The 27,638-nt window shown below is 36.6% G+C and overlaps 1 protein-coding gene across 1 annotated transcript in view; it reads left to right on the forward strand.

The window, feature by feature from the left end:
- The window catches only part of pelo (pelota mRNA surveillance and ribosome rescue factor), a 495,594-nt gene that overhangs the window by 460,792 nt on the left and 7,164 nt on the right, over positions 1-27,638 (forward strand). Inside the window, exon 9 of the mRNA XM_089088867.1 lies at positions 25,444-25,550. Within this exon, the coding sequence (XP_088944993.1) occupies positions 25,444-25,550 (107 nt within the window). The remainder of the gene's footprint in view (positions 1-25,443; positions 25,551-27,638) is intronic.

A 27,638-nucleotide genomic window follows, 5' to 3' on the forward strand; every position in this document is an offset into this window, starting at 1 on the left:
GACCACCAAGTAAAGAAAAACAACACGGAATAAGTCAACTGAGTCTCTCAAACCCCTTAAAGCTCTTTTAAAAGATACAAAAACTAATTATTTAACACAAAAATTTCGTTTTTAATGAACACCAAGTAAAGAAAAACCACACGGAATAAGGCAACTGAGTCTCTCAAACCCCTTAAAGCTCTTATAAAATATACAAAAACTACTTATTTAACACAAAAAATTAGTTTTTAACTACAACAAATAAAAGAAAACAATATTTTAATAATTAACATTATTCTCTAAATACAATTAAATCTATTTAAAAATATAAAATATATCATATATTAAAAATCTACGTTATTAATTAATGACCACAAATTAAATGAAAACAACCTGGAATCCGGCAACTGAGTCTCTCAAACCCCGTAAAGCTCTTTTAAAATATACAAGAACTACTTATTTAACACAAAAATTTCGTTTTTAATGACCACCAAGTAAAAAAAACCACACGGAATCCGGCAACTGAGTCTCTCAATCCCCTTAAAGCTCTTTTAAAAGATACAAAAACTACTTATTTAACACAAAAACTTCGTTTTTACTGACCACCAGGTAACGAAAAACCACAAAGAATCAGGCAATTGAGTCACTCAATCCCCTTAAAGATCTTTTAAAAGATACAAAAACTACTTATTTAAAACAAAAATTTCGTTTTTATCGACTAACAAGTAAAGAAAAATTACTCGGAATCCGGCAACCGAGTTTCTCAAACCCCTTAAAGTTCTTTTAAAAGATACAAAAACTACTTATTTAACACAAAAATTTAATTTTTAATTACCACTAAGTAAACAAAAACCACACGTTATACTTCAACTGAGTCTCTCCATCCCCTTAAAGTTCTTTTAAAATATACAAAAACTACCTATTTAACAAAAAAATTTCGATTTTAATGACCAAAAAGTAAAGAAAAACCACACGGAATCCGGAAACTGAGTCTCACAAGCCCGTTAAATCTATTTTAAAAGATACAAAAACTACATATTTAAAAAAAAAATTTAATTTTTAATGACCACTTAGTAAAGAAAAACTACTAGGAGTCAGGCAACTGAGTCTCTAAAACCCCTTAAAGCTCTTTTAAAACTGTGACAAGCTAAACCACGACAAAGCACTACTCTCGTGGAACTCAATCCCCATTTAACTCAAGCCCCGTGCAACTGAACCCCCTTGTAACTGAAACCCTGTATAACCGAAACCCCCATGTAACTATACCACCTTTAACTGAACTCGCATGCAACTCAACCCTCCATGCAACCCATCTCCCTCAAAACACTTTTCAGTCATTTCTCGTTAAATTGAAAATGCTCTCCAAAACATCACTTGTGTATTATACAGTACATAATCATGACATCTCCTCCAATTCACAAATCCCATTACCCCTTTTTTTGCAAAGGTTAATCAAACATCTCCGATTGTAAAAGCATTAAAAAATTTTCCACTCACTAATTACCCCTTTTTTGCAAATGCTAAACAAGAAAAAAAGACTGTATGCTTTTCAAAAACTTGTCCGTTAAAACTCGAAAAAAGACACACCGGTTTTTCTGACACGGATTTAACCTAAAAAAAAACTTGTATATCATGAAATAGAAATTCAGTTAATTGTGTCAGAAAAAACTTGAACCAAAACAGATTATACCCAACCTGTTTGGTAGGGGGGCGTACGCAAAGTATAAGGTTCTACCAGAAAAACCTGTTGGTATGGGGGCGTCCTCAAATTCAATAGATGGTAAAAAAAAACATGTCTATACCTTGAACTAGAAATTGCGTAAATCTCTTGGAAAGATGTAATGCCCCTGTAGAATAGGACTACTAGAATACCTACCAGAAAAACCTGTTTGGTACAGGGGCGCCACGTAAAGGCCCAGAATAGCATAGGAAATTGCTATACCTGTACGCAAATAACATGAAAATTTCTATACCTGTACGCAAATCCAGACGAGAGATACTACTAACGGCCTCTGCAAAGGACTGCCTCGACCCTTCGGGGTACCTGCAAGACTGGGGACCTTGCGGTCAACTCTAATCCCATTTGAGGAGTGGCGCCCCTCGAGGAAATTATAGCCTAGTAAATGACACAGCATTCGCACGGTATTCTGATCAATGGACAATTCGTCTGGGCTTTGTATGTTTTGAAGGGCGTTTTTGGGCTGAAAAACCTTTTCATAGCTAATTTATCTACTATGGGCTGCCTCCCCGTAGTGGCAAAATACTTGTAGGCATGAATATATAATGAGTCGGAGGTAATAGGCTTGAGATTGTCTGTGCAGGATTTCGACTCTTGTTGATAGAAGAGCATTGCCAAGTGCTGAAAACCATATTGTCACCAAGATGGGCCCAAGAATGCACAAAGCCTCCATTCATGGAGGTCCCATGGACTTCTTGCTATCCGGTACTAAGGCGGCTTAAGCGCTTCGGTGTAGACTTGAGAAGATGTGTGATCCCCGTCCAGCACTTGTATCCGGGATCATTGCTTTTCCTGAGGCCAAAATAATTTCAATGATTTAAAGAACATGAAAATTGAACTTGGAATGTTACCACGTTAAAAAATGACCATCGTATCGACATTTTGACTGACGAATTCAGACGATTCGAACTGGACATATTAGGGTTTTCAGAAACTCATATCCCAGGGGTAGGAAGCCTGAAATTAGGTGATATTGAATTTGTTTACTCAGGCATGGAGGATGGGGTGCATAGACAGGGAGTAGGGCTCATGATGCATAAGGAAGCTTCTAAGTCTTGTTTAGGCTGGGAAGGTATTAATAATAGAATACTAATTGTTCATGTTATGACTAAAAAGTTCAGGATATCAGTTATAGTAGTATACGCCGCTGTAGAAACGACTGAGGGAGATACTAGTGACTCAGATAAATTTTACTTATAGTTACAGGAGAGCAAATAGAACGGGTTCAAGGCATAAATATGGTGTTTTTGTTGGGAGATTTTAACGCCCTTGTAGGCAGAAATAAGGATATATGGTATCCTAGCATGGGTAAATTTGGTATAGAAAAGGAAAACAGTAATGGATATAGTCTTTTGCAGTTTTGTAGGTATAACAATCTATTTATAACCAATACGGTGTTTGGTCATAAAATGGCTCATAAGTTAACATGGCATTCACGTGGTGGTAAGACAGCAAACCTTATTGATTATGCTATAGTAAACTGAAGACTGGCAAGATCAATACAGGATACTAGGGTATATAGGAGCGGTGTTACTGATGTTAAAAGTAAAGATCACCATCTGGTAGTGTCAAGGGTTAATTTAAAGCTCAAATTTCGGAAGGGTAACTACCTTTCGGGAAGTTATGGTGTTGGTAGACTCCAGGTTGAGAATTTGAGAGAAACGTTCCAGGAACAGTTGAATACTAAACTCCAGAGTTTAAGATTTGATAATGTGGAAGATGGTTGGAATAATTTTAGAAAAATAATTTGTGAAGTTGCTGAAGGTGTCTTAGGGAAGAAAGCTAAAACTGCAGCTAAGAGTATTAGGGGAAAAGCTTTATGTTTAATAGAAAGGAGAAAGGACTTGTACAAGAATTAGCTGAGTGATAGATCATATGAAAATAAGAAGAATATAAAGAAAGTGGAGAAAACATTGAATTGTGAACTAAGGAGATGTGAAGTGGAGGCCATGGATAAAATTGCCGAGGATCTGGAAGACACAAACATTCTGTATATTATTAAAATACTTCACTAGAATGTCGGTTCATTGAGAGTGGGTAGTCAATCTAGACTAGTCCCAGTTAAAGGTAGGAACAAGGTCACAATTTGTGGTACTAAAATAGTTAAAGAGAGATGAGAAGAGCATTTTGAGAATGTGCTAAACCAAGATAAGAGTTGCAGGAAAAAATAGAGAGGAAAATAAAAAAGTTTGTGATACCTTGGATGTGAAGTAAGATTTGTTTTGTGAGGAAGAATTAGCGACAGTACTAAAAGGATTAAAAAACAATAAGGCTCCAGGTGCTGATAGGGTGGTAAATGAGTTTCTTAAATATGGTGTCTCTGAGGTTAGAAATAAGTTACTGAAGATTATGCATCTGATTTTTGAAAAAGGGGAAGTACCTAACGATTTTGAAAAACCTTAATTAAGCCACTTTGTAAGAAAGATGATAAAAGTGAGTGTGGTAATTACCGAGGCATTAGTCTGGTCTCTGTAGGTAGCAAATTACTTAGTAATATGATACTTTTTAGACTGAGAGATGTCGTAGACAAAGTTTTAAGAGAAGAACAGCGCGGTTTTAAAAAAGGTAGAGGATGCGTCGACCAAATTTTCACTCTTAGGTTAATAATTGAGAAGTGTCTGAGTTGTCAAACACCTTTGGTCCTCAGTTCTATAGATATTAGCAAGCGTTCGATTCTTTTGATAGAAGAGCTTTAGTAAAGGTTTTATCCTTGTATGGTATACCAGACAAATACATTAAAGTGATTAATGCTATGGACGAGAATAATACTGCTGCGGTTAAGGTAAGAAATGAGGTTAGCAGCTGGTTTTGTATTAAATCAGGATTTAAGCAGGGTTGTGTCCTATCCCCCTTTATATGGATTATTTTGATGGACTTTGTCTTAAGGAGCACAAGAAAGGCAATGGTAGACCACGGAATCAAATGGGGAGGAAAAAGTCTCCTGGACTTAGATTACTTAGATTGGACTTAGAAGGCTGATGATTTAAGCATCCTAGAGGAAAGTGTGAGCAAAATGAATGAACTTTTAGAGGTTTTGCGAGTTCAGGGTGCTATAATAGGTTTGAAAATTAATGTTAAGAAGACTAAGTCACTAAGACTAGGCATAAGTAAAGATAAAAGGTGACGTTTGGTAATGAAAAGGTTGATCAGGTGGGCAGCTTCACTTACCTTGGTAATAATATTAGTAAAGATGGTGGGAGCAGTGAAGATGTTAAAAGTAGAATAGCCAAGGCTCATGGGGTTTTTTCACAGTTTAAAAAAAGTTTGGAAGAATAGGATGATAAGTCTGCAAACCAACATTAGAAAATTAGAAGCTACAGTGATGACAGTAGTCAAATATGGCTCTGAAGCATGGGCGCTTCGAAAAGCAGATGAAGATTTGCTAGATGTTTTCCAGAAAAATTGCTTAAATATTGTTCTGGATGCCCGGCTGACTGACCGTATTTCAAACAATAGGCTGTACAAAAAATGTGGTTCAATACCGCTCTCTAGGGTTATAATGAAAGAAAGGTTGAGACGTCTATGGCACGTTGTGCGGATCAAGTATGACAGATTGCCGAAGACTTTTCTTTTCGGCCAACCGTCTAGGGCTAAACGGAAAACAGGTCGTCCCCGTCTGGTGTGGGAGGACTTCATAAACAAAGATTTAAAGGAAATGGGAACTTCGTGGGAGAATGTAAATAGCGACGCATTGAATATATTGGGATGGAGGAGGAGCGTGCTTAGCTGTGATGGCCTCAGGTGGCTTGGTGCTGCGGTGAGTTGTTAATAGTAGTAGTAGTAGTATTCGAAACTGATTGGAGGGCAACTAACCCCCCTCTCACGCCCACCATTTCCCCAAACACATCCAATCAAAATTTTGAGATGGTCATTTTTATCAGCGTAGTTGATAGTTCTGGAAATTACGTCTTGGAGGATGATAAACCCCGCACACCCCTCAGGGCAAGGGTTGTAAGTTAAGTCCTGATGGCATATAAGTTTTTTATAGAGAGCATTGTCCTAGAAACTTCAAAAAGGGCTCATTCAATTAGAAATTGAAAAAGCTACTGCCCTTTTTAATAGTCAAAAGTGATTGGAGGAAAACTAACACCCCTCCCACGCCCATCATTTCCCCAAACACATCCAATAACTATTTTGAGATAGCCATTTTGTTCAACATTGTTTAAAAGTCCGGAAATTATATCTTTGAGGATCAAGATACTCCCCCTACAGCCCTCAGGGCAAAGGTTGTAAGTTATGCCCTGGGCGCATATAATGTTTTTATAGAAAGTGTTATCGTAAAAACTTCATAAAGAGCTCATTCGATTGGAAAATGAAAGGGCTAGTGCCGTCTCTAGAGGTTTAAAAAAAAACTCTTTTCCTTACCATCCAAGAGGTAAAGATCTTGGTACCTTTTTTTAGAAGGTTCGACAGTTTCTTTTTCTTGTTAAGATTAGGCAAATATTACTTGTAAATTGTACAAGCAAGTCAGAAACTAGTAGCCAACTTAATAAAACATTCCAGGGTTCGAACCTTTTTAACAGTCGCAAGTGATTGGAGGAAAACTGACGCCCATCTAAAGCCTACTATTTCCCCAGACACTTGCAATCAAAATTTTAAGATTGACATTTATTTCAACGTAGTTGAAAGCTCTGGAAATTAGGTCTTTGCTAACGTTGTCGTAGAATCTTCAAAAAGGATTCATTCAATTCGGAATTGAGAGGGCTAGTGCCCTTATTGATAGTCAAAATCGATCGGAGGGTGAATGCCCCCCCACGCTCATCATTTCCCCAAACACTTCCGATCACATTTTGATATAGCCATTTTGTTGAACGTAGTTAAAGGGTCCTGAAATTATGTTTTTGAGTATGACAGCCCCGCCACAGCCCTCAGGGCTAAGGTTATAAGTTATGCCCTGGGGGCATATAATGTTTTTATAGAAATTTTTGTCATAAAACTTCAAAAAGGGCTCTTTTGATTAGAAATTGAAAGGGCTTGTGCTCTATTTTATAATTGAAAATGATTGGGAGGCAACTAACCCCCTCTTACGCGTACCCACTCCCGAAACACATCCAATCAAAATTTTGAGGTAGTCATTTTTTCCAACGTAGTCTAACGTTCTACAAATTCGGTCTTTACCAGCGTTGTCGTAGAAACTTCAAAAAGGACTCATTCAATTAGGAATTGAGAGGGCTAGTGCCCTTATTAATATTAAAAGTGATCGGAGGGTGAATTCCCCCCCCCCACGTTCCGCCAGTCCTCCCACACTTCTGATCAACATTTTTATATAACCATTGTGTTGAACTTAGTCAAAGGGTCCAGAAATTACGTTTTTGAGTATAACAGCCCCGCCACAGCCCTCGGGGCTAAGGTTATAAGTTATGCCTGGGGGCATATAAGGATTTTATAGAGAAAAACTTCAAAAGGGATCTTTTGATTGGAAATTGAGAGGGCTACTGCCTTTTTTAATAGTAAAAAGTAATTGGAGGGAGACTCCCCCCCGCCCCCCTCACGCCCCTCATTTCCTCAAACAAGTCCGCTCAACAGTTTGATATGGCCATTTTGTTCAACGTAGTTAAAAGGCCTGGAAATTTTGTCTTTGTGGATGACACCCCTCCCCCAAGAGCCCTCATGACAAGGGTAGTAAATTATGCCCTTGGTGCATATAACATTTTTATAGAAGTTTTGTCATAGAAGCTTCATACAGGGCTCATTCGATTGGAAATTGAGAGGCCTAGTGCCTTTCTTATTAGTCGAAAGTGATCAGAGGGCAAATGCCCCCCCCCCCTCCCCACGCCTATCATTTCCCCAAATACTTTCAATCAAAATTTTGATACAGCCGTTTGTTCAGTCTTTCAGAAAGGTCTGGAAATTATGTCTTTGAGGATAACAAATTCCCCCTGCCCTCAGCGCAAAAGGGTTGTAAGTTAGGCCTTGGGGACATATAGGGTTTTTATAGAAATTGTGGGAATACAAACTTCGAGGGGGGCTCATTTATTGGTAATCAGACGTTCTAGTACTTGTTTTAAGAGTCAAAGTGATCAAATGGCAACTACCCCCTCCCCCCTACACACACGTCGTATTGTCCCGAAATGCGTCTAATACAAATTTCGAGATAGACATTCTATATAAAATTGTCTAAATACCATATAACAAGGCTCTTGGGGTTGAAACAAACCCCAGAGATTACAAACCCCAGAGCATTCAAAAACGTTCAGAAATTAACTAAAAAAACAAATTTTTTTAAACTGAAAGTAAGGAGCGACATCAAAACTTAAAACGAACCGAAATTTTTTCGTATGTGAAAGGGGCTTTCCCCTCCTCAATGCCCCCCTGTTTAAGCTTAAATTTGACTCTTTTCTCACAACTCTACTTTTAAAACAATAAAAAACCTTAGCGTAAAGAGCGGGGCGTTGAGGAGAGGACAGCTCCTTTCATATGTGGAATAATATCTGTTTGTTTTAAGTTAATGTCGCTCGTCACTTTCAGTTTAAAAAAACTTGTTTTTTTTTAGTTAATTTATGGACGTTTTTGAATTAATGCAGGTTTTGAGTTTGGCTCACCGCACATGAATATTTAAAACGAAATTTGCTTATTAGTTTTTTTTTAACCTTATAAAAACCAAAGTTTGGTTTTTGTTCCATTTGTATATTTAGTATCAGCATTATAAGCCCATTCTTTTGATATATTTATTGACATCAAAATTTTTTTTTTTTAAGTTTCGATTACAATTGAGCCGTATCGCTTGTTTTTTTTATTTTTATTTTATTACGTATATGTTATTACGTATATGAGGGGATTTGCCCCCTATTCAATACCCCGCTCTTTACGCTATAGTTCGAATTTTGTTCGAATCACAAACCCCTGAATCACAAAGGCCGTTTAATTAGAATAGATACCTCTTTTAAAAGTCATAAAAAAAAAACTTTAGCGTAAAGAGCGAGGTATTGAATTGGGGGTGAACCCTCTCATATACATAATAATTTATGTTCGTTTTAAGTTTAAATGTTGCGTTTTAAGTTTTATTTAATTTCTGAAGTAGTTTTGATATAACGATAGGTACAAGACAGGTACCCAATGTAGCTATAACGATAGGTACAAGACAGGTACCCTATATAGCTATAACGCTAGAGAGCGGGGTGTCTCCCTATATAGCTATAACGCTAGAGACCGGGGTGTCTCCCTATATAGCTATAACGCTAGAGAGCGGGGTGTCTCCCTATATAGCTATCAAGGAGGCACACTTGTGCCTCTATAAAGAGGCGACCCACCACAATGTTAAGCGATTTCAGGTCCTAGAGGTCGCAGAGAGACGGCGGTAATCGCATTTTGTAGCCCAAGCTCAAACTAAGAAACTTGCAAAATTTCATTCTCCTCCGACTTTATCTTCATGGGGTAAACTGGGCCGGAAGTTTCGACCCTCCCACCACAGCCCCCCTTTAACGTTGTCCGATTGGTTTTTTTTCAAAAAACCAAATATAGCCACTTAAAATTCATCATTTTTTTTTTCTTAGCCACGCCTACAGGCCACAGTTGGCAACTGATCCGGGTGAATGAGGACTCATTCGAAGCAGAATTCGACCTGTTAGGGCCTTTTTATATTTTCAGACCGAAAAAATTATCCCCCGAATTTACATTTACGAAAAACCTCGTTTTCCTATAAGAACCCGCTATAAGCGGGCTAGCCCGCGAAGACGCGGGCTCGTTTTCCTGTAAGAGCCTGCAAGCGATTTCCGGTCCTAGCGGTCGCAGAGAGACAGTGGTAATCGCATTTTGTAGCCCAAGCTCAAACTAAGAAACGTGCAAAATTTCACCCCCCTCCGACTTTATCAAGGAGGCACACTTGTGCCTCTATAGAGGCGACCCACCACAATGTTAAGCGATTTCAGGTCCTAGAGTCCGCAGAGAGACGGCGGTGATCGCATTTTGTAGCCCAAGCTCAAACTAAAAAACGTGGAAAATTTCATTCTCCTCCGACTTTGTCTTCATGAGGTAAACTGGGCCGGAAGTTTTGACCCTTCCACCACAGCCCCCCTTTGACGTTGTCTGATTAGGCTGAAATTTAAAGGTTAAGCTTTCCTAGGGTCCGGGAGCTTTTCCTCGAAATTTCAGTTTATTCCGATCACTCCTTTCCTGTTTTCAAAAAACCAAATATAGCCACTTAAAATTCATTTCTTTTTTTTTCTTAGCCACGCCTACAGGCCACAGTTGGCAATGGATCTGGGTGAATGAGGACTCATTCGAAGCAGAATTTGACCTGTTAGGGCCTTTTGATATTTTCAGACCGAAAAAAGTATCCCCCGAATTTACATTTACGAAAAACCTCGTTTTCCTATAATAGCCCATGTTAATTTTCCCACCACAAACCCACTTTTACGTTGTTTGATCGGGCTGAAATTTTGAGGATAAGCTTTCCCGGGGCATGAGAGCTTATTCTCGAAAATTAAGCTCAATCTGATCACTCTTTCCCTGTTTTCCAAAAACCAAATATCAAGTTTTGCTTGCGTCAAAAAGATTCCCCTTACTAAAAAACAATTATAATTATGTCTCTTTAGTGCAGCGGTCGAGACTCCAGGCTGTCAGGCGGAAAACCCGGGTTCGATTCACCGTTAGATAAAATTTTTTATATACTGAATTTAAATTTTAAAAAAGAAACTCAGTTACTATTTTAAATTATTTGAAAAAAATTACGTTTTCTAAAGAGTTAAAGAGACTGAGTTACAAGGTCGACTCTTAAAACGCCCTGTCGAGAAAGAAAAGACTAATACACAATCATCTAATAGTTAGTCAAGCAATAATAAGTAATAAACTGTACAAAAACGTGCAGAAATTATTTGAAAAACAACTACGTTTTCTAAAGAGTTAAAGAGGCTGAGTTACAAGGTCGAACCTTAAAACGTACAGGGATTAGGAGGCACAGTTAGGGGGCTGCCGCCCCCCAAGCCCCCCGCTTTCGCAGCCTGTAAATAAAAAAAAAGTTTTTTAAAGTGAAAGTAAGGAGCGACATTAAATCTTAAAACGATCAGAAATTATTCCGTATATGAAAGGGGCTGTGCCCTCCTCAACGCCTCGCTCTTTACGCTAAAGTTTTTATTGTTTAAAAAAAGAGTTGTGAGAAAGTCAAACTTTAGCGTAAAGAGCGAGGCGTTGAGGAGGGCACAGCCCCTTTCATATACGGAATAATTACTGTTCGTTTTAAGATTTAATGTCGCTCCTTACTTTCAGTTTAAAAAACTTTTTTTGTTTATTTAAAGGCTGCGAAAGCGGGGGGTTTTGGGGGCGGCAGCCCCCCTACTGTGCCTCCTAATCCCTGTACGTTTTAAGGTTCGACCTTGTAACTCAGCCTCTTTAACTCTTTAGAAAACGTAGTTTTTTTCAAATAATAACAGTTAAGAGCGGACAGTCCCCCCATATAGCTATAACAGTTTCAAGCGGGCAGTCCTCCCATATAGCTATAATATAAGGTAGCAGAGTGTCTCCCGCCAATACAAGCAGACAGTGTAATGACCGGAATTCAACTACCGTGAAAATTTGTGCTGATCTGTGTTCAAAGTGCGTCATGTTTCCTTTATACTATAGTAATTTCCTATCTGTCTGCTACCTTTTAATTGTTAGATGTGTTTGACTTATGTTTGACCTTGAATACGGATATAAAACCTCTGACAATTTGTTATATTATCAGTTCAGAATTGGCATTTGAAATATAATGATGCATTCAAATAAAAGGAATATTGACGAAAGCTACACGCTAGAAGTAAGTTATTCTTTTATAATCATAGTGGGTAAAGAAATTAATTCTACTAGAATTTATACAGACCCTATTATAGTTAATAGATTGTTAAATGTTTTTTGAACCTGGATCTCCAGAGGTCCGTAAAGAGCAATATCAAAACACGAATAAAAGTATGTAAACACTGCATTTAAATGGCTTGCGAGCTTAGCACATGAGGTAGATCATACCTATTTTTTTATTCCGGCCCAAAGTCCCCCACATTCGTTCCCCAGCGGCCCAAAGTGCCACAATCGACCACCCCCCACCCCAACCACCCTGCCTCCACCCCCTCCCTCCAACCCCCCCTCCCTCCTTTTTTTTTTTAACTTTTTTTAACTTTTTTTTTACATCTCTTAGAATGTCATGCAACACACTTGAAACACAAAAAATTCATATTTAATATTTTCCAACTTCAAAATGGGAATGATATAGATATGTGTGTCGCAACTTTTACTATTAGAAAAATAATGTTTGAAGTCACCTTTTTTTTTTTTTTTTTTTTTAACATATCAAAATAAAATCATAAAAAATAGAATTACAATTATGATTTAAGTTTTCAAACATATTATTGTGCATAATCATACTTATATTTATGAGGGATGATGGTTCTCATTCAATATTTCTTCATGAAAAACAAACTGATTTTTTTTCCAGGATTGGCAAGTGTGTAAACATGATAGAGTTATTGTAGCATTGAATGCCGACAAGGAGAAATACCTGAACTATGAAACGAGTACAAGTGGTAACACTATTGGAAATGTGTGCGTGCGTTGTCATGACAGCAAGAAAATAGATTTCTTTGGAGTACCAAAAAAATTCAATTATTCACATTCTGCATATGCGAGATTGAGATCTCTGGAGATGATTGCACTCAAAGAGAATGCCAACATTAAAATAATCGTCGATAATAGAGGACAACTCCTTGCTAGTGCTATCGGTAACATGCTACCTACGGATACATCCTTTCGTCAGCTTTCCGGTATTAGCATCCGACGGAACGTCAAAAGAAGACAAGCATACTCCAGCACTAATGTCATTAAGCATATCCTGTCAATGTGCCAAAACTGTTATCTATGTAAAAATAATGTGACAATAGACAGTGAAATCGCAGGCAGAATAAAAAGGGCATTAGCAGACAATATCATCAATGAATATAAAGATGAATTGACGGGAAGTGAAGCGCAAGTGTACTAATAATGTAAAATAATGTCTGTAACATATTTTTTATATTAATATTCTACATGACATTATTTCATTAAAAATATGTTGTGCATTACATTGTTATATGTTCATTATTTTTAGAGTATGCTAGCATATCAAACGTTTAGAATGTCTATTAAAACATCGGAGATGTAAGAAAAAGAATTTGCATAGATCATATGTCGGATAAATAGGTTAACATAGAGAAAATCTAAGTATAAGAATGAATAAATTTTTATCAACATCTATTGACAGATACTTGGGATAGCTTTGATGGAATCTAACTAATCAGAGTGAATAAATTCTTTATCAATGTCTTTTGGCAGATACGTTTGATAACACTGACATAATTTAAGTATCAAATTGAACAAATTCTTTATTAAAATGCTTTATCAATATCATTTGTCGGGTACGTCAGATAACATTGACAAAATCCATGTATTAGAATGATTAGATTCTTTATCGTCAGCCGTTGTCGGATTTGTCATTATGAATAAATTGCAAGTAAGTAACAAACTCTTTCTTGAATTCTTCTCTTGCATTCACAATACAGAATGTATAAAAAAATAAAAATTAGGCATTGAGATAAGCAAACATCCGCCCAGACACATAAGCAGAGGAAGTGAGAGAGACAAAAACACGTATAAATGTATGGATTCAAGCATACAAACCGACAGAGACAGGTACTGAGATAAGCAAACACCCGGCCAGACGCATAAGCAGAGGAAGTGAAAGAGACAAAAAACACATATAAATATATAGATTCTAACATACAAATCGACAAAACAGTCACTGAGATAAGCAAACATCCGCCCAGACACATATGCAAGGAGAGTGAGAGAGACAAAAACACATGCAAATATATTGATTCAGACATACAAACCGACAGAGACAGGTATTGAGATAGGCAAACACCCACCCAGGCACATAAAATGAGGAAGTGAGTGGGACAAAAACAAATATAAATGTAAGGATTCTGACACACAAACCAACAAAGACAGGCATTGAGATAGGCAAACATCTGCCCAGACACATAAGCAGAGGAATTGAGGGAGACAAAAACACATATAAATATATGGATTCAGTCATACAAACCGACAGAGACAGGTACTGAGATAAGCAAACACCCGCCCAGCCATATAAGCAGAGGAAGTGAGAGGGACAAAAACACATATAAATGTAAGGATTCTGACATACTAAGCAACAATCACAGGCATTGTGATAGGCAAACATCCGCCCAGACACATATGCAAGGAGAGTGAGAGAGACAAAAACACATATAAATATATGAATTCAGTCATACAAACCGACAGAGACAGGCATTGAGATAAGCGAAAACCCACCCAGACACATAAGCAGAGGAAGTGAGAGAGACAAAAACACATATAAATGTAAGGATTCTGACATACAAAGCAACAATCACAGGCATTGAGATAGAAAAACATCCACCCAGACACATAGGCAAAGAGAGCGAGAGTGACAAAAACACATAGAAATATATAGATTCAGACATACAAAGGAACAATCACAGGCATTGAGATATGAAAACACCCACCCAGACACATCAGAAGAAGAAGTGAAAGAGACAAAAACACATATAAATACATTGATTCTGACATACAAATCGACACAGACAGTCACTGAGATAAACAAACATCTGCCCAGACACAGAGACAAGGAGAGTAAGAGAGACAAAAACACATGCAAATATATTGATTCAGGCATACAAACCGACATAGACAGGCATTGAGATAGGCAAACACCCACCCAGACACATAAGCAGAGGAGGTGAGGGAGACAAAAAACACATATAAATATATGGATTCTGACATACAAACCGACAAAAACAGGCATTGAGATAGGCAAACATCCGCCCAGACACATACGCAGAGGAAGTGAGAGAGACAAAAACACCTATTAATATAAGGATTCTGACATACAAATCGACAAAGACAGGCATTGAGATAAGCAAACATCCGCCCAGACACATAAGCAGCGAGAGTGAGAGATACATAAACACATGAAAATATATTGATTCTGACATACAAACCGACAAAGACAGGCATTGAGATAGAAAAACATCCACCCAGACACATAGGCAAGGAGAGCGAGAGTGACAAAAACAAATATAAATATATAGATTCAGACATACAAAGCAACAATCACAGGCATTGAGATAGGCAAACACCCGCCCAGACACATAAGTAGAAGAAGTGAAAGAGACAAAAACACATATAAATATATAGATTCTGATATACAAATCGACAATGACAGTCACTAAGATAAACAAACATCTGCCCAGACACAGAGACAAGAAGAGTAAGAGAGACAAAAACACTTTCAAATATATTGATTCAGGCAGACAAACCTACAGAGACAGGCATTGAGATAGGCATAAACCCGCCCAGGCACATAAGCAGAGGAAGTGAGAGAGACAAAAACACATATAAATATATGGATTCTGACATGCAAACCAACAAACACAGGCATTGAGATAGGCAAACATCCGCCCAGACACATACGCAGAGGAAGTGAGAGAGACAAAAACACCTATAAATATATAGATTCTGACATACAAATTGACAAAGACAGGCATTGAGATAAGCAAACATCCGCCCAGACACATATGCAGTGAGAGTGAGAGATACAAAAAGATATGAAAATATATTGATTCTGACATACAAACCAACAAAGACAGGTATTGAGATACGCAAACCACCGCCCAGACACATACGCAGAGGAAGTGAGAGAGACAAAAACACATATAAATGTAAGAATTTTGACATACAAAGCAACAAAGACAGGCATTGAGATAGGCAAACACCTGCCCAGACACATACGCAGAGGAAGTGAGGGAGACAAAAACACATATAAATATATAGATTCAGGCATACAAACCGACAAAGACAGGCATTGAGATAAGCAAACATCCGCCCAGACATATAAGCAGAGGAAGTGAGAGAGACAAAAACACATATAAATGTAAGGATTCTGACATACAAAGCAACATTCACAGGCATTGAGATAGGCAAACATCCGCCCAGACACATAGGCAAGGAGAGTGATAGAGAAAAAAACACATATAAATATATGGATTCAGCCATACAAACTGACAGAGACAGGCACTGAAATAAGCAAACACCCGCCCAGACACATAAGCAGAGGAAGTGATAGAGACAGAAACACATATAAATGTAAGGATTCTTACATAAAAAGCAACAATCAACATCATTGAGGTAGTCAAACATCCGCCCATACACATAGCCAAGGAGAGCGAGAGTGACAAAAAAACTTATCAATATATTGATTCAGATATACAAAGGAACAATCACAGGCATTGAGAAAGTCAAACACCCGCCCAAGACACATACGCAGAGGAAGTAAAAGCGACAAAAACACATATAAATGTATAGATTCTGACACACAAATCGACAAAGAAAGTCACTGAGATAAGCAAACATCCGCCCAGACACATAGGCAAGGAGAGTGAGAGAGACAAAAAAAACATGCAAATATATTGATTCAGGCATACAAACCGACAGAGACAGGCATTGAGATAGGCAAAAACCCACCCAGACACATAAGCAGAGGAAGCGAGAGAGACAAAAACACATATAAATGTAAGGATTCTGACATACAAAGCAACAATCACCATTATTGAGATAGACAAACATCCGCCTAGACACATAGTCAAGGAGAGTGAGAGTGACAAAAACAAATATAAATATATAGATTCAGACATACAAAGGAACAATCACAGGCATTGAGATAGGCAAAAACCCGCCCGGACACATAAATAGAGGAAGTGAAAGAGACAAAAACACATATAAATATATAGATTCTGACATACAAATTGACAAAAACAGTCACTGAGATAAGCAAAAATCCGTCCAGACACATAGGCAAGGAGAGGTAGAGAGAAAAAAACACATGCAAATATATTAATTCAGGCATACAAACTGACAGAGACAGGCATTGAGATAGGCAAAAACCCACCCAGACACATAAGCAGAGGAGGTGAGTGAGACAAAAAGCACATATAAATATATGGATTCTTACATACAAATAGACAAAGACAGGCATTGAGATAGACGAACACCCGCCCAGACAAATAAGCAGAAGAAGTGTGGGAGAAAAATTCCTATAAATATATATAGATTGTGAAATACAAATTGACAAAGACAGGCATTGAAATAAACAAACAATCGCACAGACACATAGGGATGGAGATTAGGAGAGACAAAAACACATGCAAATATATTGATTCAGCCATACAAACCGACAGAGACAGGCATTGAGATAAGCAAACACCCGCCCAGACACATAAGCAGAGGAAGTGGGGGAGACAAAAACACGTATAAATATATGGATTGTGAAATACAAACTGACATTGAGATAGGCAAACATCCGCCCAATCACATAAGCAGAGGAAGTGGGAGAGATAAAAACACACATAAATGTAAGGATTCTGACACACAAACCAGCAAAGACAGCCATTGAGATAGGCAAACACCCGCACAGACAAATAAGCAGAGGAGGTGAGGTAGACAAAAACACATATAAATATATGGATTCAGGCATACAAACCGACAGAGACAGGCACTAAGATAAGCAAACACCCACCCAGACACATAAGCAGAGGAAGTGAGAGAGACAAAAACACATATAAATGTAAGGATTCTGACATACAAAGCAACAATCACAGGCATTGAGATAGGCAAACATCCACCCAGACAAATAAACAGAGAAAGTGAGAGAGACAAAAACACATATAAATATATGAGAGAGACAAAAACACCTATAAATATATAGATTCTGACATACAAATTGACGCGCGCGTACGCAGGCTAACCTAACCTATTTTTAGAGTAAGCCAGCATATCAAACGTTTAGAATGTCTATTAAAACATCGGAGATGTAAGAAAAGGAACTTGCATACATCATATGTCGGATAGATATGTTAAAATAGAGAAAATCTAAGTATAAGAATGAATAAATTCTCTATCAACATCTATTGACAGATACTTGGGATAGCTTTGACGGAATCTAAGTATTAGAGTGAGTAAATTCTTTATCAATGTCTTTTGACAGATACGTTTGATAACACTGACATAATTTAAGTATCAAATTGAACATTTTCTTTATTAAAATTCATTATCGATATCATTTGTCGGATAAGTCAGATAACATTGACAAAATCTATCTATTAGAATGGATAAATTCTTTATCATCAGCCGTTTTCGGATTTGTCATTATGAAAAAATTGTAAGTAAGTAACAAACTCTTTCTTGAATTCACCTCTTGGATACACAGTACAGAAATTATAAAAAAAAAATTAGGCATTGAGATAGGCAAACATCCGCCCAGACACATAAGCAGAGGAAGTGAGAGAGACAAAAACACGTATAAATGTATGGATTCAAGCATACAAACCGACAGAGACCGGTACTCAGATAAGCAAACACCCGCCCAGACGCATAAGCAGAGGAAGTGAAAGAGACAAAAAACATATAAATATATAGATTTTGACATACAAATCGACAAAACAGTCACTGAGATAAGCAAACATCCGCCCAAACACATAGGCAAGGCGAGTGAGAGAGACAAAAACACATGCAAATATATTGATTCAGACATACAAACCGACAGAGACAGGCATTGAGATAGGCAAACACCCACCCAGGCACATAAGAAGAGGAAGTGAGGGAGACAAAAACACATATAAATGTAAGGATTCTGACACACAAACCAACAAAGACAGGCATTGAGATAGGCAAATACCTGCCCAGACACATAAGCAGAGGAAGTGAGGGAGACAAAAACACATATAAATATATGGATTCATGCATACAAACCGACAGAGACAGGTACTGAGATAAGCAAACACCCGCCCAGACATATAAGCAGAGGAAGTGAGAGAGACAAAAGCACATATAAATGTAAGGATTCTGACATACAAAGCAACAATCACAGGCATTGAGATAGGCAAACATCCGCCCAGACACATATGCAAGGAGAGTGAGAGAGACAAAAACACATATAAATATATGAATTCAGGCATACAAACCGACAGTGACAGGCATTGAGATAAGCAAAAACCCGCCCAGAGACATAAGCATAGGAAGTGAGAGAGACAAAAGAACTTATAAATGTAAGGATTCTGACATTCAAAGCAACAATCACAGGCATTGAGATAGGCAAACATCCGCCCAGACACATAAGCAGAGGAAGTGAGAGAGACAAAAACACATATAAATATATGGATTCTGACATACAAATCGACAAAGACAGGCATTGAGATAAGCAAAAACCCACCCAGACACATAAGCAGAGGAAGTGAGAGAGACAAAAACACATATAAATATATAGATTCTGACATACAAATCGACAATGACAGTCACTGAGATAAACAAACATCTGCCCAGACACATAGACAAGGAGAGTAAGAGAGACAAAAACACATGCAAATATATTGAGTCAGGCATACAAACCGAAAGACAGGTACTACGATAAGCAAACACCCACCCAGACACACAATCAGAGGAAGTGAGGGAGACAAAAACTTGTATAAATATATAGATTTTGAAATACAAACCGACAAAAACAGGCATTGAGATAGGCAAGTACCTACCCAGACACATAGGCAGAGGAAGTGAAACAGAGACAAAAACACCTATAAATATATAGATTCTGACATAGAAATTGACGCGCGCGTACCCAGGCTAACCTAACCTAACCTATGGTTTTGTCTGACTCTACGTATTTGTATGTGTTTTTTAGTCTATCTCACTCTTTTTGCCTGTGTCACCTGGAAAATATCTCTCTCTCTCTCACTTCCTCCACTTATGTGTCTGGGCGGGTGTTTGCCTATCTCTAAGCCTGTCATTGTTGCTTTGTATGTCTGAATCTATATATTTGCATGTGTTTTTGTCTCTCTCACTCACCTTGCCTATATGTCTGGGTGGATGTTTGCTTATCTCAGTGACTGTTTTGTCGAGTTGTATGTCAGAATTTATACGTTTATATGTGTTTTTGTCTCTTTCACTTCCTCTTTTCATGTGTCTGGGCAGTTGTTTGCCTATCTCAATGCCTGTGATTGTTGCTTTGTATGTCAGAATCCTTACATTTATATGTGTTTTTTGTCTCCCTCACTTCCTCTGCTTATGTGTCTGGGTGGGTGTTTGCCTATCTCAATGCCTGTCTCTGTCGGTTTGTATGCCTGAATCAATATATTTGCATGTGTTTTTGTCTCTCTTACTCTCCTTGTCTATGTGTCTGGGCAGATGTTTGTTTATCTCAGTGACTGTCATTGTCGATTTGTATGTCAGAATCTATATATTTATATGTGTTTTTGTCTCTCTCACTTCCTCTGCTTATGTGTCTGGGCGGGTGTTTGCCTATCTCAATGCCTGTGATTGTTCCTTTGTATGCCTGAATCTATATATTTATATGTGTTTTTGTCACTCTCTCTCTCATTGCCTATGTGTCTGGGTAGATGTTTTTCTATCTCAATGCCTGTGATTGTTGCTTTGTATGTCAGAATCCTTCCATTTATATGTGTTTTTGTCTCTCTCATGTCTGGGCGGGTGTTTGCTTATCTCAGTACCTGTCTCTGTCGGTTTGTATGCCTGAATCCATATATTTATATGTATTTTTGTCTCCCTCACTTCCTCTGCTTATGTGTCTGGGCAGGTTTTTGCCTATCTCAATGCCTGTCTTTGTTGGTTTGTGTGTCAGAATCCTTACATTTATATGTGTTTATGTCTCTCTCACTTCCTCTTTTTATGTGCCTGGGTGGGTGTTTGCCTATCTCAATGCCTGTCTCTGTCGGTTTGTATGTCTGAATCAATATATTTGCATGTGTTTTTGTCTCTCTTACTCTCCTTGCCTAGGCTATGTGTCTGGGCGGATGTTTGCTTATCTCAGTGACTGTTTTGTCGATTTGTATGTTAGAATCTATATATTTATATGTTTTTTGTCTCTTTCACTTCCTCTGCTTATGCGTCTGGGCGGGTGTTTGCTTATCTCAGTACTGGTCTCTGTCGGTTTGTATGCTTGAATCCATACATTTATACGTGTTTTTGTCTCTCTCACTTCCTCTGCTTATGTGTCTGGGCGGATGTTTGCCTATCTCAATGCCTAATTATTTTTTTTTTGAATTTCTGTATTGTGTATGCAAGAGGTGAATTCAAGAAAGAGTTTGTTACTTACTTACAATTTTTTCATAATGACAAATCCGACAACGGCTGATGATAAAGAATTTATTCATTCTAATAGATAGATTTTGTCAATGTTATCTGATGTAGCCGACAAATGATATCGATAACGAATTTTAATAAAGAATTTGTTCAATTTTATACTTAAATTATGTCAGTGTTATCAAACGTATCTGTCAAAAGATATTGATAAAGAATTTATTCACTCTAATACTTAGATTCTATTAAAGCTATCCCAAATATCTGTCACTAGATGTTGATAGAGAATTTATTCATTCTTATATTTAGATTTTTTCTATATTGACATATCTATCTGAAATATGGTCTATATAAATTTCATTTCTTACATCTCTGATGTTTTAATAGACATTCTAAACATTTGATATGCTGGCTTACTCTAAAAATAATGAACATATAACAATGTAATGCAAAACATATTTTTAATGAAATAATGTCATGTAGAATATTAATATATAAAATATGTTACAGACATTATTTTACATTATTAGTACACTTGCGCTTCACTTTCTGTCAATTCATCTTTATATTCATTGATGATATTGTCTGCTAATGTCCTTTTTATTCTGCCTGCGATTTCACTGTCTATTGTCACATTATTTTTACATAGATAACAGTTTTGGCACATTGACAAGATATGCTTAATGACATTAGTGCTGGAGTATGCTTGTCTTCTTTTGACGTTCCGTCGAATGCTAATACCGGAAAGCTGACGAAAGGATGTATCCGTAGGTAGCATGTTACCGATAGCACTAGCAAGGAGTTGTCCTCTATTATCGACGATTATTTTTATGTTGGCATTCTCTTTGAGTGCAATCATCTCCGGAGATCTCAATCTCGCATATGCAGAATGTGAATAATTGAATTTTTTTTGGTACTCCAAAGAAATCTATTTTCTCGCTGTCATGACGACGCACGCATACATTTCCAATAGTGTTACCACTTGTACTCGTTTCATAGTTCAGGTATTTCTCCTTGTCGGCATTCAATGCTACAATAACCCTATCATGTTTACACACTTGCCAATCCTGGAAAAAAAAATCAGTTTGTTTTTCATGAAGAAACATTAAATGAGAACCATCAGTCCTCATGAATATAAGTATGAGTATGCATAAGAATAACTTTGAGAACTTATATAATAAGTGTCATTCTATTTTTTCTTATATGATTTACAGATGTAAAAAAAAAAAAAAAAAAAAAAAAAAAAAAAAAAAAAAAGTGACTACAAACATTATTTTTCTAATAGTAAAAGTCGCAACACACATATCTATATTATTCCCATTTTGAAGTTGGAAAATATTAAATGTGAGTTTCTTATGTTTTAAGTGTGTTTCATGACATTCTAAGATATGTAAAAAAAAATAGTTGAAAAAAAAAGAAAAAAAAAAGTTAAAAAAAAAAAAATTGGTCACTACAAACATTATTTTTCTAATAGTAAAAGTTGCGACACATATCTATATCATTCCCATTTTGAAGTTGGAAAATATTAAATATGAATTTTTTGTGTTTTAAGTGTGTTTCATGACATTCTATGAGATGTAAAAAAAAGTTAAAAAAAGTTAAAAAAAAGGAGGGAGGGGGGGGGTTTGGAGGGAGGGCTGTTGGGGTGGGGGGTGGTCGATTGTGGCACTTTGGGCCGGTGGGGAACGAATGTGGGGGACTTTGGGCCGGAATAAAAAATAGGTATGATCTACCTCATGTGCTAAGCTCGCAAGCCATTTAAATGCAGTGTTTACATGCTTTTTTTCGTGTTTTGATATTGCTCTATACGGACCTCTGGAGATCCAGGTTCAAAAAACATTTAACAATCTGTTAACTATAATAGGGTCTGTATAAATTCTAGTAGAATTAATTTCTTTACCCACTATGATTATAAAAGAATAACTTACTTCTTGCGTGTAGCTTTCGTCCATATTCCTTTTATTTGAATGCATCATTATATTTCAAATGCCAATTCTGAACTGATTATATAACAAATTGTCAGAGTTTTTATATCCGTATTCAAGGTCAAACATAAGTCAAACACATCTAACAATTAAAAGGTAGCAGACAGATAGGAAATTACTATAGTATAAAGGAAACATGACGCACTTTGAACACAGATCAGCACGAATTTTCACGGTAGTTGAATTCCGGTCATTACACTGTCTGCTTGTATTAGCGGGAGACACTCTGCTACCTTATATTATAGCTATATGGGAGGACTGCCCGCTTGAAACTGTTTTAGGTATATGGGGGGACTGTCCGCTCTTAACTGTTATAGCTATATAGAGAGACACCCCGCTCTCTAGCGTTATAGCTATATAGGGAGACACCCCGCTCTCTAGCGTTATAGCTATATAGGGAGACACCCCACTCTCTAGCGTTATAGCTATATAGGGTACCTGTCTTGTACCTATCGTTATAGCTACATTGGGTACCTGTCTTGTGCCTATCGTTATATCAATACTACTTTCTGATCGTTTTTTTTTAAATAATGCTGGGAAATCCGGCGCCCACTTCATAGAAAAGTCCCTTCCCCCATGAAAACATCCTCCATGGAAAGATCCTCCCGTGTAACCTCCGATACCCCCCCCCCCCCAACCAGAAAAATCTTCTGAAAACGTCTGTATTTTCCCAATAACCAATACTAAATGTAAACAATGAGCGAAGTCCATAACTTGCAGCCCTTCCCCCGGGAACTGTGGGGGATTAAGTCATCCTCAAAGACATATTTTTTAGATTTTTGACTATGCTGAACAAAATGGCTATCTCAAAATTTTGATCGGGTGACATTGGGTAAAAACTGAATTTGTTTGGTCACTGAAAAAGCGCACTACTTTTAATTAACGCTCATTTGAACGGAACTTTTAATTTCCGTTCAAATGAGCCCTCTCACGATATTCTAGGGCCACTGGATCAATACAATCAACCCTGGGGAAATTAAAAAAAAAAAAAACAAATAAACACGCATCCGTTATCTTTCTTCTGGCAAAAATTACAAAATTCCACATTTTTGCTGATAGGAGCTTGAAACTTTTACAGTAGGATTTCGGATACGCTGAATCGGATGGTTTGACTTTCATTAAGAGTCTATCACATTTAGGAGGTTTTCTCCCTTTTTTCGAAAATAACGCTAATTTTTCAGGCTGTCTATTACATAGAATTTTTCAAGACTAAACTTGATGAAACTTATATATTTGAAATCAGCATAAAAATCCGATTCTTTTGATGTATTAAATCAAAAAACTTTTTCCACAAAATAAGTTTTTCAAAGAAAAGTAAAGAACTCCATTAAACCAAAAACGAGCAAAAATAAAATCAAATAATCTTCCAAGCGTAAAACTACCACAAATCAGCATCAATAAATAAATGAAACCCAAAATGGACAGAAACTACAATAAATAACCGAGTCAAACTCAAAACAAGCAAATATTCACATGAGTAGGGATGACAACCCCCATGCCTTCTCAAGACCAGAACATAATTTGCACTTTACTGAAGACAAAATAAAAATGTTTTTACTTTTATACTTTCATAAATCAAATAATATTAACATTTTGATTACTAAATATCAGTATATATATATATATATATATATATATATATATATATATATATATATATATATATATATATATATATATATATATATTAAACTGACGATGCTCATTCATTTGTATTTTTTGTATCAATGGTTTGTCGTGGAAACTTTAGGGGGGGCTCATTCAATTGGAAATGTAAAGCCGTTTTAAGAGTGAAAATTATTGGAGAACAGCTAGCCCTCTTCCCGTGTCCTTTTTGCTTCCCGTATATATATATATATATATATATATATATATATATATATATATATATATATATATATATATATATATATATATATATATATATATATATATATATATATATATATATATATATATATATATATATATATACGGGTTCGATACAACCACACTGTGAAAAATTCTTTTTTTAAGTCATGACCAATTTAGATCGTTGTTGTGGCCAGTCATCGCTGTCCAGCCGTAGATTTCATTGTCCATTTTTTTTTCATCTTTACCTCAGAAAGTTTTTCTCATGCCTTTTGCTATAGCAGTTTAGATTCATTCATTATCTCATTTATTTAGCCGTATCTCTCTTTTTATGCTATAAACGGATTCAATCTAATAGAAAATTAAACCTCTCTTAAAATTTTCAGGTGTTCCTCTAGTTTCGGTTAAAAAATTATAATTTTTGATGAAACACCTTAAATATTTTTTCCAGCTTACATTTATCTTGTTAATCATTCGTTTCTTGTGTAATATTGCCTGCTTCATAGACAACAATTCAGCCACTACTGAGGCAAATATGACGTATGTATGTTTTTCGAATGTACTTATAAACATGACGTCATTTACATAATGAAACGTGCAAATAAGATTTCATTCTTGAAAGAAAGAGATGTATATTTTCAGAATTAATATAATATCAAAAGGTCCATGTTCCGTTACTAATATTAGAAAGTGCATTTTATTAACCTTCTGAGAAATAAACTTATCTTTATGTATTCTTTTTAGGTCGAATGACATTCCAGAAAGGAAGAAATATGTCAGCCTTGTTGACAGCGTCCGTGATTCGGGTGGAACAGTTAGAATATTTTCATCTATGCATTTCTCTGGCGAGCGTAAGTTCTCTTTTCCAATGTTAACTGTGTTGCAGCATTAAGTTATATAAGCGAAGAATGGCTCTATCCCATTTTAAGTAGCAAAATTTTGGTTTTCAAATGTAAGATGGTCCTAAAACACGCTACAAGCTTAGCTAATTATCGTTCCATCAGAAAGCAATTTGACTACTTCAAGAAAATATAGATTTGTGACTCCTCATAAATTTTAGATGGTATAGTAGGTATGGCAACTCTGTCCCCCAAGCGAATTGATCTGCTGCCACATTTCGTCTCTTGTGACGTCAGCCGTGTCTAGAAACCTATTGAGGGTGTCCTCCATTTGGCGTGAAGTTTGCCCTTTGAGCGAGACTAGTTTTGATCTCGCCTTCTAGTGTCTTGGCCGGCAAAAGTTATTTAGTCCATCATCTTTATGGAACTATTTGAGCCGTTTTAAGTCAAAGCTATGCGCTTTATTAGTTTGTTTAATGCTCCAGCGTCAAAGCACCTAAATCGCTCTTAACTCTATAGTTTCGTAAGGAAGCTCCCTCAAAATAAGCATTAAGACAATAAAATCATGAAATGACGTCTTAAGACTTGTACGTATTCAATTATTCAGATGCGCGTTTCACGATTTCCGTATTAAAACTACCTTACAACACTTTTCGTGCTCGAACACACAACCGGTCAAAAAAAATATTGATTATGAGTCTACCAGATGATAATCAAAGCCCGCTAAGTATGTCCTTTTGAACTTATTATGTTAGCCTATAGAGGTAATTGATTTAGCCAAAACAGCTGATCAATTTTGGCTTTTTTTACATTGTGCCAAATTTCAATGGTCACTTGAGGAATAATTATGTGCTTGGAAAATCAGCCTTCTGTTCCAAGCTTTCAAACAATTTCGTATACTCGAAGTATTTCAATAATGTTGGGAATTTGATAAATAATTTAAAACATCCAAATTGTAGTAAAAACTTAGAAAGTGCGTCAAAATGATGAAAACACAGGAAATAAACACGTAAATAAAAGAAAACTAAAAAAAAATATGTAGGCGTATCAGTGATCACATTCTAACTACCGCTTCAATGATAGAATCAAAAAAAAATGCAAGTTCTTATTCAGAGAATTGGTTCAGAACTCGGCCTTGAGGTGGACGGATAAATCAACCTTTTTGTTAAACAAATGGTTGTTCTGATGAGGATGAGGGGTGAATAACATTTATTTGCCATCCTCGTGAAAGTGGACTCTAAATATCTAATTTCCCTTCATTCTTGATGATGAAGTTAAATTTTAAATTTCCTCAAATGGAATAACGAGCTTGGTTGAGAGTTTAATCCTTCGGATTTCTTTATCAAAAGTATCTTCGTCTACTCAAAACAAGTAGCACTTCCACCATAATACGCCATAGATGTAGCAATAGATAATAGGGTGACCGGCGTTTACCCCCCCCCCCCCCGAAAATTTTTCGTTAGTTTTTTCGTTACTTTAGAAATAAATTTGGGCTATAGATTTGCACATTAGGGGGGAGGGGGTAAAGTATAGTGTGTCTGTATGCAAAATGTGTTTGGTACAATTATTCTGCATATTAGATAGTTAGATAAATAAGTGTATTTTAAAACCAAATATACGGCCATGAACACAATATGTTAAAATAACATAAACGAAAGACACAAATAACATAAACTTTGATCAGTGATCATCATAAAACACTTAAATGAAACAAGACATTAACCTAATAATAGTACTTAAAACTTTTAAAAACGTTCATTGAAAAAAAAACAATTAACACTTGAAAAAAAACTCTTAAATCAAACATTACATCTACTTTATTCTGGGAATTTTTTTTGTTTTTAGTTAACAAAATTTCCAGATACCTCGCGATTCTTCAGTAATTTTTTAGTGGCCATATACCCAGAAAGAATTGTTTTCTGACTTCAAACTATCCAAATACTTTACCCCCCCCCCCCCCTATGTGCCAATATATAGCCCAAGTTACATATTTCCCATATATTCTGTCACTTGTCTTTGTCTTGTCTCGCGCTAAGCTGAAAAAAACTAACGAAGAAACCGGTTTTGTTCCCGAGTTTTATGCAGCGTAACTTGAGTGAG

Source organism: Artemia sp. Qi Xiang Cuo, chromosome 5 (assembly GCF_049724085.1).
Source record: "Artemia sp. Qi Xiang Cuo chromosome 5, ASM4972408v1, whole genome shotgun sequence".
NCBI lineage: Eukaryota > Metazoa > Arthropoda > Branchiopoda > Anostraca > Artemiidae > Artemia > Artemia sp. Qi Xiang Cuo.